At 44.0% G+C, this 14,206-nt stretch overlaps 1 protein-coding gene across 1 annotated transcript in view; it reads left to right on the top strand.

Annotated features, from left to right (window-relative positions):
• The window catches only part of LOC127004703 (calcium/calmodulin-dependent protein kinase type II alpha chain-like), a gene marked incomplete at its 5' end in the record, with an annotated part of 123,379 nt that overhangs the window by 39,816 nt on the left and 69,357 nt on the right, over positions 1-14,206 (top strand). The window contains one exon of the mRNA XM_050872793.1: positions 4,526-4,561. Within this exon, the coding sequence (XP_050728750.1) occupies positions 4,526-4,561 (36 nt within the window). The remainder of the gene's footprint in view (positions 1-4,525; positions 4,562-14,206) is intronic.

Genomic DNA, 14,206 nt, shown 5'->3' with positions numbered 1-14,206 from the left:
TGGAGGGCAGAAAGGAAGAAGGAAGGGGAATAGGAAGAGGAGGAGGAGGAGGCGATTACAAGTCGTGGGAGAGAGGTGAGGATGGAGGGCAGAAAGGAAGAAGGAAGGGGAATAGGAAAAAGAGGAGGAGGAGGAGGAAGTCGTGGAGAGAGGTGAGGATGGAGGGCAGAAAGGAAGAAGGAAGGGAACAGGAAGAGGAGAGGAAAGTCGTGGGAGAGAGGTGAGGATGGAGGGCAGAAAGGAAGAAGGAAGGGGAATAGGAAAAAGAGGAGGAGGAGGAGGAGGAGAGTAAGTCGTGGGATAGAATAGAGTAGGGAAAGAGTAGAGAGAGGTAAGGATGGAGGGCAGAAAGGAAGAAGGAAGGGGAATAGGAAGAAGAGGAGGAGGGGAAGAAGAAGTCATGGTGTATACAGAAGGACGGAAGTAGAGATAGAAAGATTAGAAAGAAGAGAAAGATGAATAGAAATAGAAAGGAGGAAGCGGAGGAAAAAGAAGAAGGAAAGGAAGTCATGATACGGAAGGAAGGAAGTAGAGAAAGAAATGTTCGATAGAGGAGAAATAATGGAAGAAAGAAAGGAATAAGGAAACGGAGGAGGAGGAGAAGGAAGTGAAAGAAGAAGAAGAGTAGGTAGAAGAAGAGGAGGAGGAGGAGGAGGAGGAACGGGGAGTGTTATGGCATATTAAGTACGCTTGTCACGGCGCCAGGGGAAGACACGAGAGCCTTTCTGGAGCCTTATTCCTCAACCTTTCCGGCGCCGAAGCTCACATATTTAACGAGGCTTTCGTGGGAGTTTGGGGCATTTCCAGCGGTACTTTTATGACCCTGGTGGTACTCTGACCCTTCTTCTGTACCATGAACCTAAAAAGACACTCATTAAGACCCGATTGAACTCCTTTTTGGCCCTTGGAAAGAGTTGATGTAAGAGATGGTAGCGTATGAGAATGCCGACCCTGGCGCGGTGGTGTTGACGTTTGGAAAAGAATGATAGAGCGGCCGAGGTTCATTATGGCGCTGTTAAGGGAAGAAGAAGAAGACCAAGAGGAAGAAGAAGAAAGAGGAGAAGGAGAATGATAAAGAAGAAAAAGAAACAATGATAAATACGATAAAATTGAGCAGAAATGTGATAAGAAGAAAAGAAAGATAAAGAAGATGAAGAGAGAAAGAAGGGGAAGGGTAAAGAGAAGGAAAGGATAAATTAATGAAGAAGGAGAAAAAGAAGAAGAAAAAGACGAATAATAATAATAATAATAATAAGAAGAAGAAGAAGAAGAAGAAGAAGAAGAAGAAACAGAATAAGATAGATAAGAGGAAGACGACGATGAAAATTTAATGGAAGAAAAAGGAGAGAAGGAGGAGGAAGGAGGAGGAGAAGTGTAATCAAGAGTGACGACATCTTTAAAAGGACATTACCAACACACACACACACACACACACACACACACACACACACACACACACACACACACACACACACACACACACACACACACACACACACATACCGGTCTGGTAACGATGCAAGACGAATGACAGCTAAGAGTACTTGAGAAGAGGAGGAGGAGGAGGAGGAAGAGGAAGAGGAACAGCAGGAAGATGACCAAGAGAAGCACAAGAGGGAGAGCAACAGGAGGGTCAATAGGAAGAGGAGGAAGAAGAAGAAGAAATAGAGCAAGGAGGAACGAGAGTAGAGAGAAGGAAAGGAGGAGTAGAAGAAAGACAAAGAGGAGGAGGAAGAAGAAGAAGAAGAAGATTTAAAGCGAGAAAAATGGAGGAGAAAATGAGAATGGAAAAGAGAATGAACGAGAGGAATGTGTGTGTGTGTGTGTGTGTGTGTGTGTGTGTGTGCGTGTCGGGGTGGTGGTGGTGGTGGTGTCGAAGAGGAAAAAGAAGCCGGAAGTAAAATATGTGGAAGAGTAATTAGCCATGGAGGAGGAGGAGGAGGAGGAGGAGGAGGAGGAGGAGGAGGAGGAGGAGGAGGAGGAGATGGTGGTGGTGGTGGTGGAAGAGGAGGAGGGAAAGAATGAATGAATGAATGAATGAATGAAGAAAGAAAGAAAGAAAGAAAGAAAGGAACGAAGCAAGGAAGAAAGGAAGGAAGAAAAGAGTGACTGAATTAAGAAAGGAAGGAAGGAAGGAACGAAGCAAGGAAGAAAGAAAAGATTGACGTAATTAAGAAAGAAAGGAAGGAAATGAAGGTGGAGATGATGGTGATGAAGGAAGGAAGTGGAGATGGTGATAAAGAAAGAAAGGAGAAGGAGCAGGAGGAAAAAAAAAGACAAGGAAGGAAGGGAGATGAGATAATGGTGATGATGATAGCGGTGTTGAAGGTGGTGGTGGTGGTGGTGACTAGTAGTGGTGGTTGTGGAGGTGAATGGTGGAGGTGGAGGTGGTGGTGGAGGTGGAGGTGGTGGGCTACTAACACACTGACCCACCGATCAATAGTACAGTCCCTCCTCCTCCTCCTCTTCTTCCTCTCTTCCTCCTCTCCCCACTTCTCTTTCCCCCTCCACCTTCCCTTCCTCTCCCTCTCGTCTCTTCCACTCCCTCCTCCTCTCCTCTCCACATCTCTTCCTCCTCCTCCTCTTCTTCCTCCCTTCCCCAACACCCTGAAAACTGTCCCCTGTTTTCTCTCTCTCTCTCTCTCTCTCTCTCTCGTATTTCGTCTTCACAATAATTCTTCCCTCGTTTCCTCCCTCTCTTTTTCCCTCCGTCCCTCCTCCTCCTCTCTCTTCCTCCTTCTCTCCCTCCCTCCCCTTTCTTCCTCTCGTCATACTTTTTTTTTTTATCTCCGTAATTTCCTTTAAATAAGAACACAAAAAAATGAGAGAGAGAAAAAAAGTATAAATTATAAGATGCCTGGAAATGGGATGGCTGGAAGGAGGAGGAGGAGGAGGAGGAGGAGGAGGAGGTAAGACTAAGCCCTCATCATCCCTCCCAGTCACCCCCTTAAAAAAAGTATTATATCCCCTCTCCCTCTTCCTCTCTCTCTCTCCCTTCCTCTCCCTTTCCTCTCCTCCTCATCTTCTTTCCGTCTCCTAAATTATTCACGTTAAAATATCAGCCGTCGGACATCAGCTTGAAGCCCTCGCTGCTCCGTGTGGGTTTTGCAGGCTCTCCTATTTTACCTTTCCATTTTTCTTAAGTTTTTTTGTGTGTATATTTTCGAGTTGGAGAATTTTCGCGGGAGGGGTCGACGGCGGCGGCGGTGGCAGCGGCGTCGTGGGATAGTTCTATATAGCCTTCGCATGTACACGGTCTTGGGTTATGTTTTAAGTATATTTAGCATCTCCGTTATCACTTGGGTTATGTTTTAAGTATATTTAGCATCTCCGTTATCAGCCTTCCGCACCCGTCTTTTACTTCATAAACCTGGAATTTGATTAGTTTTTGAGTTAGCATTTTCTTTAGTGCTCTCTATCTCTCTATCTTCAGACATAGATGCCGTTCCTATGAGTGTTTTTAATATATACGTAAACTTTTCATCGTGCTCTTTCCACCAAACGTTACTCTAGCGCGACTCAGGCAGCTGCTGGGTGTAATACCATATGTAACGTGCTAACAAGATCTCCCGGTGACATCTTCCTCCTCCGACATCCTCTGAGTGTTGACAGTTTGCCTACACGAGCGAGGCGTCGACAATATGCGTGCTTTAGGCGAGACGCGTCCGCCCCACACACCACGCCATACACCTACCGGGAACACATTTTAGTGCCTTTGCTTCCTCGAACTCGTTGTTGGAGACCGTAAGGCGAGGAGGAGGAGGGATTCAAGTGTCGGGGGGAGTGATTGCCTGGGGAGCATGGCGGTAGTGACGTGGAAGGCTTGCTGGAGAGACGTAGACGCTTATTTGAAGGTGTTGCTTGTAGTAGTTGTTTTGGTTTTGGATGAAGATAGTTAGTCGGTGTTGCCTGATTGGTGGTTTCAGTGTCGGCCTCACATAACTTGGCTTCGATGAGTTATGTCCTTTTTCTTTCCTTTGTTGTTGGTTTTTCGTTAGTGTGCCATGGGCGGCCTCGGGCAAGGAGCGTTCTACCTTCTGTCCCCCTACGCCAAGAATGTGTCACGAACCCCTCATGCAGGGAGCACCTCAGGAACTGCAGCCACCCACCCACACACCCACACACACACACACACACACACACACACTTCCGGAACATGTACCCGGAAGAAGTCGTGTGTGCCCCCAACAAGAAAAAAAAAACATCCACAGTTATAGAAAAAAAATATGATTGAATAGTATTAAAAAAGGGACACAATGAGCTCGACTCCGTCCTGTAAAAACACAAATAGGTAAGAACACACACACACACACACACACACACACACACACACACCAGCACGCCCCACCACCACTAGGTCGGTCGGTCGGTCGGTCGGTCGGTCGGTGAGATGCAAACCATGTAACTCCCCGGCCAGCCACACCGCCACCCACCTACCCAACTCTTTATAATCTCATGTAACCTCCGTTTGTGTGTCTATCAAACCTCCACAATGTCCTCTTCCCTCCCCCTTCCCACGCCGCAGCCGAGAACAGCGGCCACAATGTAACAGAGCTGCTTGGTGAGTACATCCCCTTGCTTGTAGGCACTCCCTGGTCTCGACGCCTCTCTCCGCATGACCGCCGCTCCCTCTCTACCCCGTCACACCATAATCATATATATATAACTTAATCTATCAATACAACTCTGGCCGCTCTACTTTTTGAATTATTATCATCTCAGAACTTTTTTTAATTTTAATCATTTTTTCTACTCCCTTGTTACACACATATATTGGAGTTGTTTATGATTTGTTTTATCTTCTTTTAGTTTCTCTTTTTTTTCTGCTTCTGGTATTACTTTTTTGCTCATTGCTGGTGATGCTGGTGCTGCTGCTGTTGTTGTTGTTATTGGTGCTGATGATGACGCTGATGATGCATGCCAGTTTGTTTGTTTGTTTGTTTGTTTGGCTTCATTGGTTGCCGTTGTTTGTAGTGACAGCAAAATTAGTGTCGCCACCACCACCACCACCACCACCACCACCTCTTTCCTCCCCAACTCCACCGGAAACAGAGCTACATTAACCACATGATTATTACATTATTCTCACATTATTACTATCATTTTCATTACTTTTATTACCATTGTCATTATTAGTTTCGTGCAGTTTTTTTTTTTTCCGTAGAGCAAAAAATAAAATATAGAAAAACAGTGGATTGGCCCCCCACTCTCTCTCTCTCTCTCTCTCTCTCTCTCTCTCTCTCTCTCTCTCTCTCTCTCTCTCTCTCTCTCTCTCTCTCTCTGTCTATCTATCTTGCATCACTTATCCTTTTTTTTTTTTTTTTTTTTTTTTTTACTTAATCCAACTTTCCCTTTTTTCCTTTTTCTTTTCTTTTCTTGGCTGTGCTGTCTTGCCACCCTGCCGTAGTTAGCTTTACCCTGCAAGATTTAGCTTTACACTCATATACTTATTAAAAACTCTTATAAACTCGTACTTCTAGAAAAAATATATATATACACCTTTTTACCACTTGTCTCTTATCTCTTTTTACTTTATTATTGCATCGTGATCTTTATATACTACTACTATTACTACTACTACTACTACTACTACTACTACTACTATTGCAAGTTCTCTTTTGAATCACTTTTCACCCTAATGATCTAAAGCAATATATATTCTTCTGTATTCCAGGTTGACATTTCTTCATTACTATTCTCGGTGTCATTGTTCTAATCTAAAGTCTTTTTCTTATCTGTTATTGTTATTTTGTTGTTATTGTTGTTGTTGTTGTTGTTGCTTCTGTGGTGATGGTGGCGCTGGTATACGTAGGACAAGCTGGTGGTGACTGAAGGTATTTGTATTACTATATCCTTCTACATCTTGTTTTATTTATGCATTTATTTTTTTATTTTTGAGGCTGGCTGGTGTCTTTATCTCTGCGCCTCCTCCTCCTCCTCCTACAGTTTATCCACACAATTATCTAAGGTATATGTACACCAATTTGTACGCAATACACACCACTCCAATTAGTTCTCACATCAACAACAACTAACATGAAAAAACTGAGGCGTGGTGTGAGTAAGAAGTCTTGTCACGCTAAAGGTTAAAATTGATAAGCATTCTTTAATTTTCACTCTAGTCCGTTTCTTCGACCCTCACACATGCACGATGCTCTCCCTTGCTTCAACGACACCTTCAGATCACCACCTCATAATATATATAAAAACGGCTAAAGGGAACTGTCATGTCCAGCCTCCGTGTAACTTGTAGCCCCATATTCTCAAAATTTCGGAGATTACACGCCTGCATTGATAAGGTTTCCGTAGAGGTTGTGGTGTCAGTATTTCCATTGGTAGTTTTGAGCCTAGTGATAGTTTGACAAGGCTTCTGCACCATGAACGTGAAAAAAAAACTCTCCCTGGCGGCCTTTGGAATTAGTTGTTGTGAGAGCCGAAAGCGTGTGAGAATACGGGCCTTAGAACGCTCACATCTCTTGGCTATAAAGAACAGAGGAGTGACACTTAGTACAAAAGAACACGGCCTGGCCTTCATTCTCTTTTGTAGGTGTGTCAAGTTACCGCCATCATGAGAACTCCACAATGCTTCCTTCCCTCCCTCCCTTTCTCTCTTCCTCTTCTCTTAGCAAAGCATTTTTTATATACTTCCTCCTATACCTGCATGAAGTGAACCAGTTTTGTCATTAACGTTTCGATAATTACCACGCAATCATAGTCTCCTTTTTTATTTTTACGTCAAAGGAAGCTGTTAATGGCAAACACAAACGGTGGAGGGGAAAAAAAAGCCCGTCAAACTACTGCTCATGAAAAGGAAAAGTGAGAGAGAGAATTCCAAAAGAGACAAAAGTGTATTTTATTGCATTTTTATATCAACTCAATTTCGCAGAGCAGTTTTTGTCCTTCAGATACACAAGTCCTCCAGAATCACATAACCGCAGACACCGCAGAATAGATAATAATAAAAAAAAAAAGCTCTCCCTGCACCGCCATCAGACTGGGATAGGCTAGCAGTGCCTCTAAAGTCTATGAGCACAATGGGCTATAGCAAATACGAAAGATACATGAAGAAGTTAAACAATAGAGGCTGAAAGAGAGGGAAGGAGAGCAAACCAGGATGCGGGTCACGTGTCCAGCCTTATCAGATGACTCACCAACAGCTGCGACGAAAAGGGAATCCAATCCTTTACGCGCACAAGCTTCCAATCAACCTGGCAGGCAGAGGATCGAATCACGCTCAGACCACTAAAGGTTTTGCGCTGAGAAGAATGGTTACTGTCCCCCCCCCACCCCCAGAGCAAGAGGGAGGGGAGGCTGTGGTGTGTAGGGTCCCAGCAGTCCCCGTGTATCTATAGATTGGTCCCCTGAACACAAAAGAAAGCCCAATCCGGGAGAGTCCTATAGTGAAGCCAGATTGACGAGATCGGCTTTGCGTTGACTTCCGCGGTTTCTTTCCTCCCCGCCGCTCTGCCACACATTCCCAGCACTTATCTCTGCCTCTCATATGTTAGCTATAGGTGACATATGAGAGGAAGAGATAGGTGTTGGGACTATGTGGCAGACCAGCGGGGAGGAAAGAAACCACGGAAGCCAACGCAAAATCGATCTCGTCAATCAGGTTTCACTACAGCTGGTTATTAGAAGTCCAGCATGTTAGCAGACCCTGGATGAATGACGCGTGCTCTATAGTTGTTAAATGCGCGTTGTATTCACCATAGAGTTTTTCTGTCTCACTCGCACCCTATAATTACTACCCATCACCCCTTCCCTTCCCCTTACCACCCTTCATTATCTTCTCTCACACGCCCGGTAGTATAGGTCTGCTGTGCTTTTATTTTGTGATGTTAATAGAGACAAACCAAGGGATGAATAAAAAAATAAAAAAATGGCTACAATATATTACACCTAAAAATAGAAATATAAAAACTTAAAAAAGAATACTCAAACTTACCTCTCTAGGCGCCTTAATGCTAGTCATGAGAAATTATTTGCTGGTATTTGACGTCTGAAGTTGACACGAAATGATAAAAAATGTCAGATAGTTTATCAGTTTCGGTGCTGGCAAATCTTTAACGATATTCTGAAACATTTAAGTAATCTCTTTTGGTGATGGCGTCTCTGCTTCGCTAACAGGACACGCAGGTGCGACTTAGAAACTTTTCTTGCTGTTTATCAGTTAATGAGGAAGGAAAAGTTGTGTCCTGATCACGCCTCGCCGCGTTGCCTGTGTGTTGCCGAGGCCCTGACGAGGGACAAGGGCGGTGCTAAGCTGTGGCTGCTCTAAAGTTTGGTTTGACTTGTCTATATTTAGTTGCTGGTATAGCTTATCTGTACAGGGGAAGGTTCGATCTGATCATTTATTATTTGCTAAGTCCTGAAATATAAAAAAAAAAAATATGCGTGGTTGAGAAATGAACTTCGAAGCCTTTTACGTGTGAGTGACGGAGGCTACACTTACCGGATGAATAATTTATCAGCAACATCTGTCATTTGTTCTCTGAGTTACTGAACTGTCGAATAGAAATTTTTTAAAGCGTGTATAAATTTCTTAATTCTGAACACATGAATAAGGAGAATTCAAGGATATCAGTGACTGTAATCACAAAATCTATCCATATGTGGTAAATAATCGTCTGCTGAAGCATTTCAAATTTCATTACGTAGACGGTGAGCACCACATTTTATTTCATTTCGTGTCAACTTCCTACGTCAAATACCAGCAAATTATTTCTCATGAACGGCATTAAGACGCTTAGAGAGGTAAGTATATATATGGTCACAGAAATATCCATGGAAATACTCACAACCTCTACGAAAGCCTTTCCAAGAGTGGGTGTGCAAACCGCAAGATATTTAGGAATATGGGAGCGGAGCATCACGGCGAAGAGGTATACTATTTATTTTTAACCACCCAAGGAAGGTAGATTTACCCCTCCTGCCCTCTTTTTTTGCGTGTGTGTGTAATGAGTACCTATCAAGAACCCCAGCATCAATTCATCGGTAACTACTACAGACCTTCCAGAGAGAGGCGTGCTATCACTCTACACATCATTGTTTTCATGTTGACGGGAGACCATTCCATAAAGGCGATAATGAACTGTCAATTCCCGCATTCAGTCTGGCAGCGATACGATGACTTCACGCCGAGGAAATGAATAACGTAGAGGACCTAACTCACTCACCACCTGCAAAGAATTTTTTACGACATTTATTACCCTCCCCCCGTCACTCCGTTTCTATCATCTACATTCTCTCACTCTCTCTTGTCGGTCTCACCTTCATTTTCTCTCTCTCGGCGTGTCCACACTCCTCCCTCTGTACCTGTTTTGTTTCTTATAATGTTAATGATAATAATATAGAATAAGAAGAAGTAAATGTGACTACGAGGAGTGTTATAAACGTGAAAACCCATTACACAGAATCTGCACAAGTCAAATTGCTGTAAAATGAAACCGACGTAAAATTACCCCCCTCCCCCCAAAAATTAAACAGATGAGCTTTTCAAGTTTGTCTCTAATTAAGGCTTCAAGGTTATTTGCTGGCCACAAAGGGAAGTTAATTGGCCTGTAATTAGTGGGCGCCTCTCTGACACCTTCTTCGGGCGGGGAGAGAGAAGTCGCAGTTGAGCCACGTCGCTTCTGTTCAGGGGAAGACTTAATAGGCGAGTGAAGAAACGGGTTGTCTGCTTTACCCATTCACTTGATGAGGAGAAAAAAACCTTGATGACTATACTATCCAGTCACCCTAATTATTACCTCCATTACACACTTCATTAAAGAGAGAAAGAGAGAAAAATAGAGAGAGGGTTGTCTGTTTTACCCATTCGCTTGATGAGAAAGAAAAAGAACTTGATTATTTATCCTATCCAGTCACCCTAATTACCTGCATTACACACACTTCATTAGAGAGAGAAAGAGAGAAATAGAGAGTGATTAAACGGGTTGTCTGCTTTATCCTTTCGTTTGATGATGAGAATAAAAAAACTTGGTGTCTGTTGATAATATTCAGTCACCCTAATTACCTGCATTACACACACTTCATTAGAGAGTGATTAAACGGATTGTCTGTTTTATCCTTTCGTTTGATGAGGAGAATAAAAAAACTTGGTGTCTGTTTATAATATTCAGTCACCCTAATTACCTGCATTACACACACTTCATTAGAGAGTGATTAAACGGATTGTCTGTTTTATCCTTTCGTTTGATGAGGAGAATAAAAAAACTTGGTGTCTGTTTATAATATTCAGTCACCCTAATTACCTGCATTACACACACTTCATTAGAGAGAGAAAGAGAGAAATAGAGAGTGATTAAACGGGTTGTCTGCTTTATCCTTTCGTTTGATGAGGAGAATAAAAAAACTTGGTGTCTATTTATAATATTTAGTCACCCTAATTATAACCTGCATTACACACACTTCATTAGAGAGAGAAAGAGAGAAATAGAGAGTGATTAAACGGATTGTCTGTTTTATCCTTTCGTTTGATGAGGAGAATAAAAAAACTTGGTGTCTGTTTATAATATTCAGTCACCCTAATTACCTGCATTACACACACTTCATTAGAGAGAGAAAGAGAGAAATAGAGAGTAATTAAACGGGTTGTCTGCTTTATCCTTTCGTTTGATGAGGAGAATAAAAAAACTTGGTGTCTATTTATAATATTTAGTCACCCTAATTATTACCTGCATTACACACACTTCATTAGAGAGAGAAAGAGAGAAATAGAGAGTAATTAAACGGATTGTCTGTTTTATCCTTTCGTTTGATGAGGAGAATAAAAAAACTTGGTGTCTGTTGATAATATTTAGTCACTCTAATTATTACCTGCATTACACACACTTCATTAGAGAGAAAGAGAGAGGTGTGTTTTATCCTTTCGTTTGATGAGGAGAATAAAAAAACTTTGTGTCTATTTACAATATTTAGTCACTCTAATTATTACCTGCATTACACACACTTCATTAGAGAGAGAAAGAGAGAAATAGAGAGTAATTAAACGGATTGTCTGCTTTATCCTTTCGTTTGATGAGGAGAATAAAAAAACTTGGTGTCTATTTATAATATTTAGTCACCCTAATTATAACCTGCATTACACACACTTCATTAGAGAGAGAAAGAGAGAGAGAGTGATTAAACGGGGTGTGTGTTTTATCCTTTCGTTTGATGATGAGAATAAAAAAAACTTGGTGTCTGTTGATAATATTTAGTCACCCTAATTATAACCTGCATTACACACACTTCATTAGAGAGAGAAAGAGAGAAATAGAGAGTAATTAAACAGGTTGTCTGCTTTATCCTTTCGTTTGATGAGGAGAATAAAAAAACTTGGTCTGAGAGTAATTAAACGGATTGTCTGTTTTATCCTTTCGTTTGATGAGGAGAATAAAAAAACTTTGTGTCTATTTATAATATTTAGTCGCTCTAATTATTACCTGCATTACACACACTTCATTAGAGAGAGAAAGAGAGAGAGAGTGATTAAACGGGGTGTGTGCTTTACCCTTTCGATTGATGCGAGAAAAAACTTATTGCTTATTTATTCTATCCAGCCACCCTAATTATTATCTGCATTACACACACACCATGAGAGAGAGAGAGAGAGAGAGAAGATGAAACACATTGCCACCTATAAGAAAGGGTCTGGTTCGGGTGGTGGTGGCGACGGCGGAAAGAGAGAGAGAGAATGGGAAGTGAGGAAAGGAAGCTGAGGAGGAGGAGAAAGAAGAGGAGGAGGAGGATAGAGGCGTGTAGCAGAAGAGAGAAATTACTGCGCCGGCCTCACTCAATACTTCCCTCTCCTGACTTAAGAAAAACCCAATTTCCAGGAACAATCGCTTTCCCTAAGGCTTTCTGGTCCTTCCCGCCTTTTTTGCTGCAGCCCAGATCACACAAAACGCTCTCTCTCTCTCTCTCTCTCAATCCATTTTTTCTCTCCTTCAGTATTTTTTTAATCTTATTTTCATCCTTATAAAAAGATGGCGTCGCATCGTATTAATTTTTTTCCACTTTTTTTAATCATATCATCTCGCTTTTTGTGTGTGTGTGGGGGGGGGGGGAAGGGGGGAGCTCACCTGTTGCCCAAGAGAAGCGAGTGTGTCGGTGGGAAGGGGCAGGTGTGTGTGTGGGGGGGGAGGGGGGGGGGGGGCTTCCTTTCTCCCTCCCTCTCCTGTATTGATCAATCTTGGTCCTCTGAATTATTACCTGTTCCTCTCTCCCTCCCTACCTGTCCCATCCCTGCCTGTCCCATCCCTCCCTGTTGCATCCCTGCCTGTCCCATCCCTGCCTGTCCCATCCCTGCCTGTCCCATCCCTACCTGTCCCATCTCTACCTGTCCCATCCCTACCTGTCCCATCCCTCCTTGTCCCATCCCTCCCTGTCCCATCCCCATTTGTCCCATCCCTCCTTGTCCCATCCCTGCCTGTCCCATCCCTGCCTGTCTCATCCCTACCTGTCCCATCCCTCCTTGTCCCATCCCTGCCTATCCCAACCCTCCTTGTCGTATCCCTGCCTGTCCCATCCCTCCCTGTCCCATCCCTGCCTGTCCCACCCCTGCCTGCCCCATTTCTGCCTGTCCCATCCCCACCTGTCCCATCCCCATTTGACCCATCCCTCCCTGTCCCATCCCTGCCTGTCCCATCCCTCCCTGTCCCATCCCTCCTTGTCCCATCCCTGCCTGTCCCATCCCACCTGTCCCATCCCTCCTTGTCCCATCCCTCCCTGTCCCATCCCCACCTGTCCTATCCCAACCTGTCCCATCCCTGCCTGTCCCATCCCTACCTGTCCCATCCCCACCTGTCCCATCCCTACCTGTCCCATCCATCCCTGTCCCATCCCTCCTTGTCCCATCCTTGCCTGTCCCATCCCTCCCTGTCCCATCCCCATTTGTCCAATCCCTCCTTGTCCCATCCCTCCCTGTCCCATCCCCACCTGTCCCATCCCAACCTGTCCCATCCCTCCCTGTCCCATCCCTCTGTCCAATCCCTCTGTCCAATCCCTCCTTGTCCCATCCCCACCTGTCCCATCCCAACCTGTCCCATCCCTGCCTTTACCATCCCTACCTGTCCCATCCCAGCCTGTCCCATCCCTGCCTGTCCCATCCCTGCCTGTCCCATTCCTACCTGTCCCATCCCTACCTGTCCCATCCCTTCCTCTTTCATCCCTACCTGTCCATCCTCCCTTTTTCTTCTCTTGTCCATTCCTCTTCCTCTAGTCCTCCTCCTCCTCCTCCTCCTCCTCCTCCTCCTCCTCCTCCTCCATCTGCTCCACTTCTTTTTCATCTTCCTGCTTCTCCTCCTCATCATCTTCATCTTCTTCCTCTTCTTTCTCCTCCTCCTTCTCCTCCTCCTCCTCCTCCTCCTCCTCATCATCATCATCATCATCATCATCATCATCGCCTGCTATAACCTCTCCTTGCCCTTCTTCTTAACGTGCGTCATTTCCCCTCCATATCCCCTCTCTCCCCCTGCTATTGAAAGACTTACGAAACACTCTCTCTCTCTCTCTCTCTCTCTCTCTCTCTCTCTCTCTCTCTCTCTCTCTCTCTCTCTCTCTCTCTCTCTCTCTTTGATCTTCCTAGTACTTTTTTCTTTATTTCATTCGTTTCTCTTTTTTTTTTTCCTCCCCTATTCCCGTTTTCTTTCCTTGTCTTCTGTCAGCCCCAAAATCACCACCACCACCACCACTACCACCATCATCACCACCATCATCAGCATTAACAACAACAGCATTAACATCATCTCTCTCATCATTTTTTTCTCCCTTTATCTTCTCCCTTTCCTCCTCCTCCTCCTCCTCCTCTTCGTTGTGTATAGGTATCAAAACGTGAAGCGCCGTTACCGTAGAGTTTACCGCATCCCTACATGAGTGTTTGCTTTCGTACACACACACACACACACACACACACACACACACACACACACACACAACAGCAGAATGTATATATGTAAGAGGTAATGGGGAAAAAAAAAAAAGTTAGTGTATGTGATGGTGGTGATGGGGGGTAGTAGAGTGGGGGTGGGAGGAGGAGGAGGTGGAGGGGGTGTACTTACCATTTGTTGCAGGGTTATGTCTTCAAAGCTCAGTGTATCAAGTTTAGCTGTAACTTCATGAATATCTGAAAACATTTGGGTTGAACTATCTCCCTTTTGAGGTCATTCCAGGTGTCAATATATCTATGAGGAAACCTGTATATGTGTGTGTGTGTGTGTGT

The sequence above is a fragment of the Eriocheir sinensis genome, chromosome 28 (genome assembly GCF_024679095.1).
Source record: "Eriocheir sinensis breed Jianghai 21 chromosome 28, ASM2467909v1, whole genome shotgun sequence".
NCBI lineage: Eukaryota > Metazoa > Arthropoda > Malacostraca > Decapoda > Varunidae > Eriocheir > Eriocheir sinensis.
Note: the sequence above shows the minus strand (reverse complement) of the source record. Positions and strands in the feature narration are given on the sequence as shown.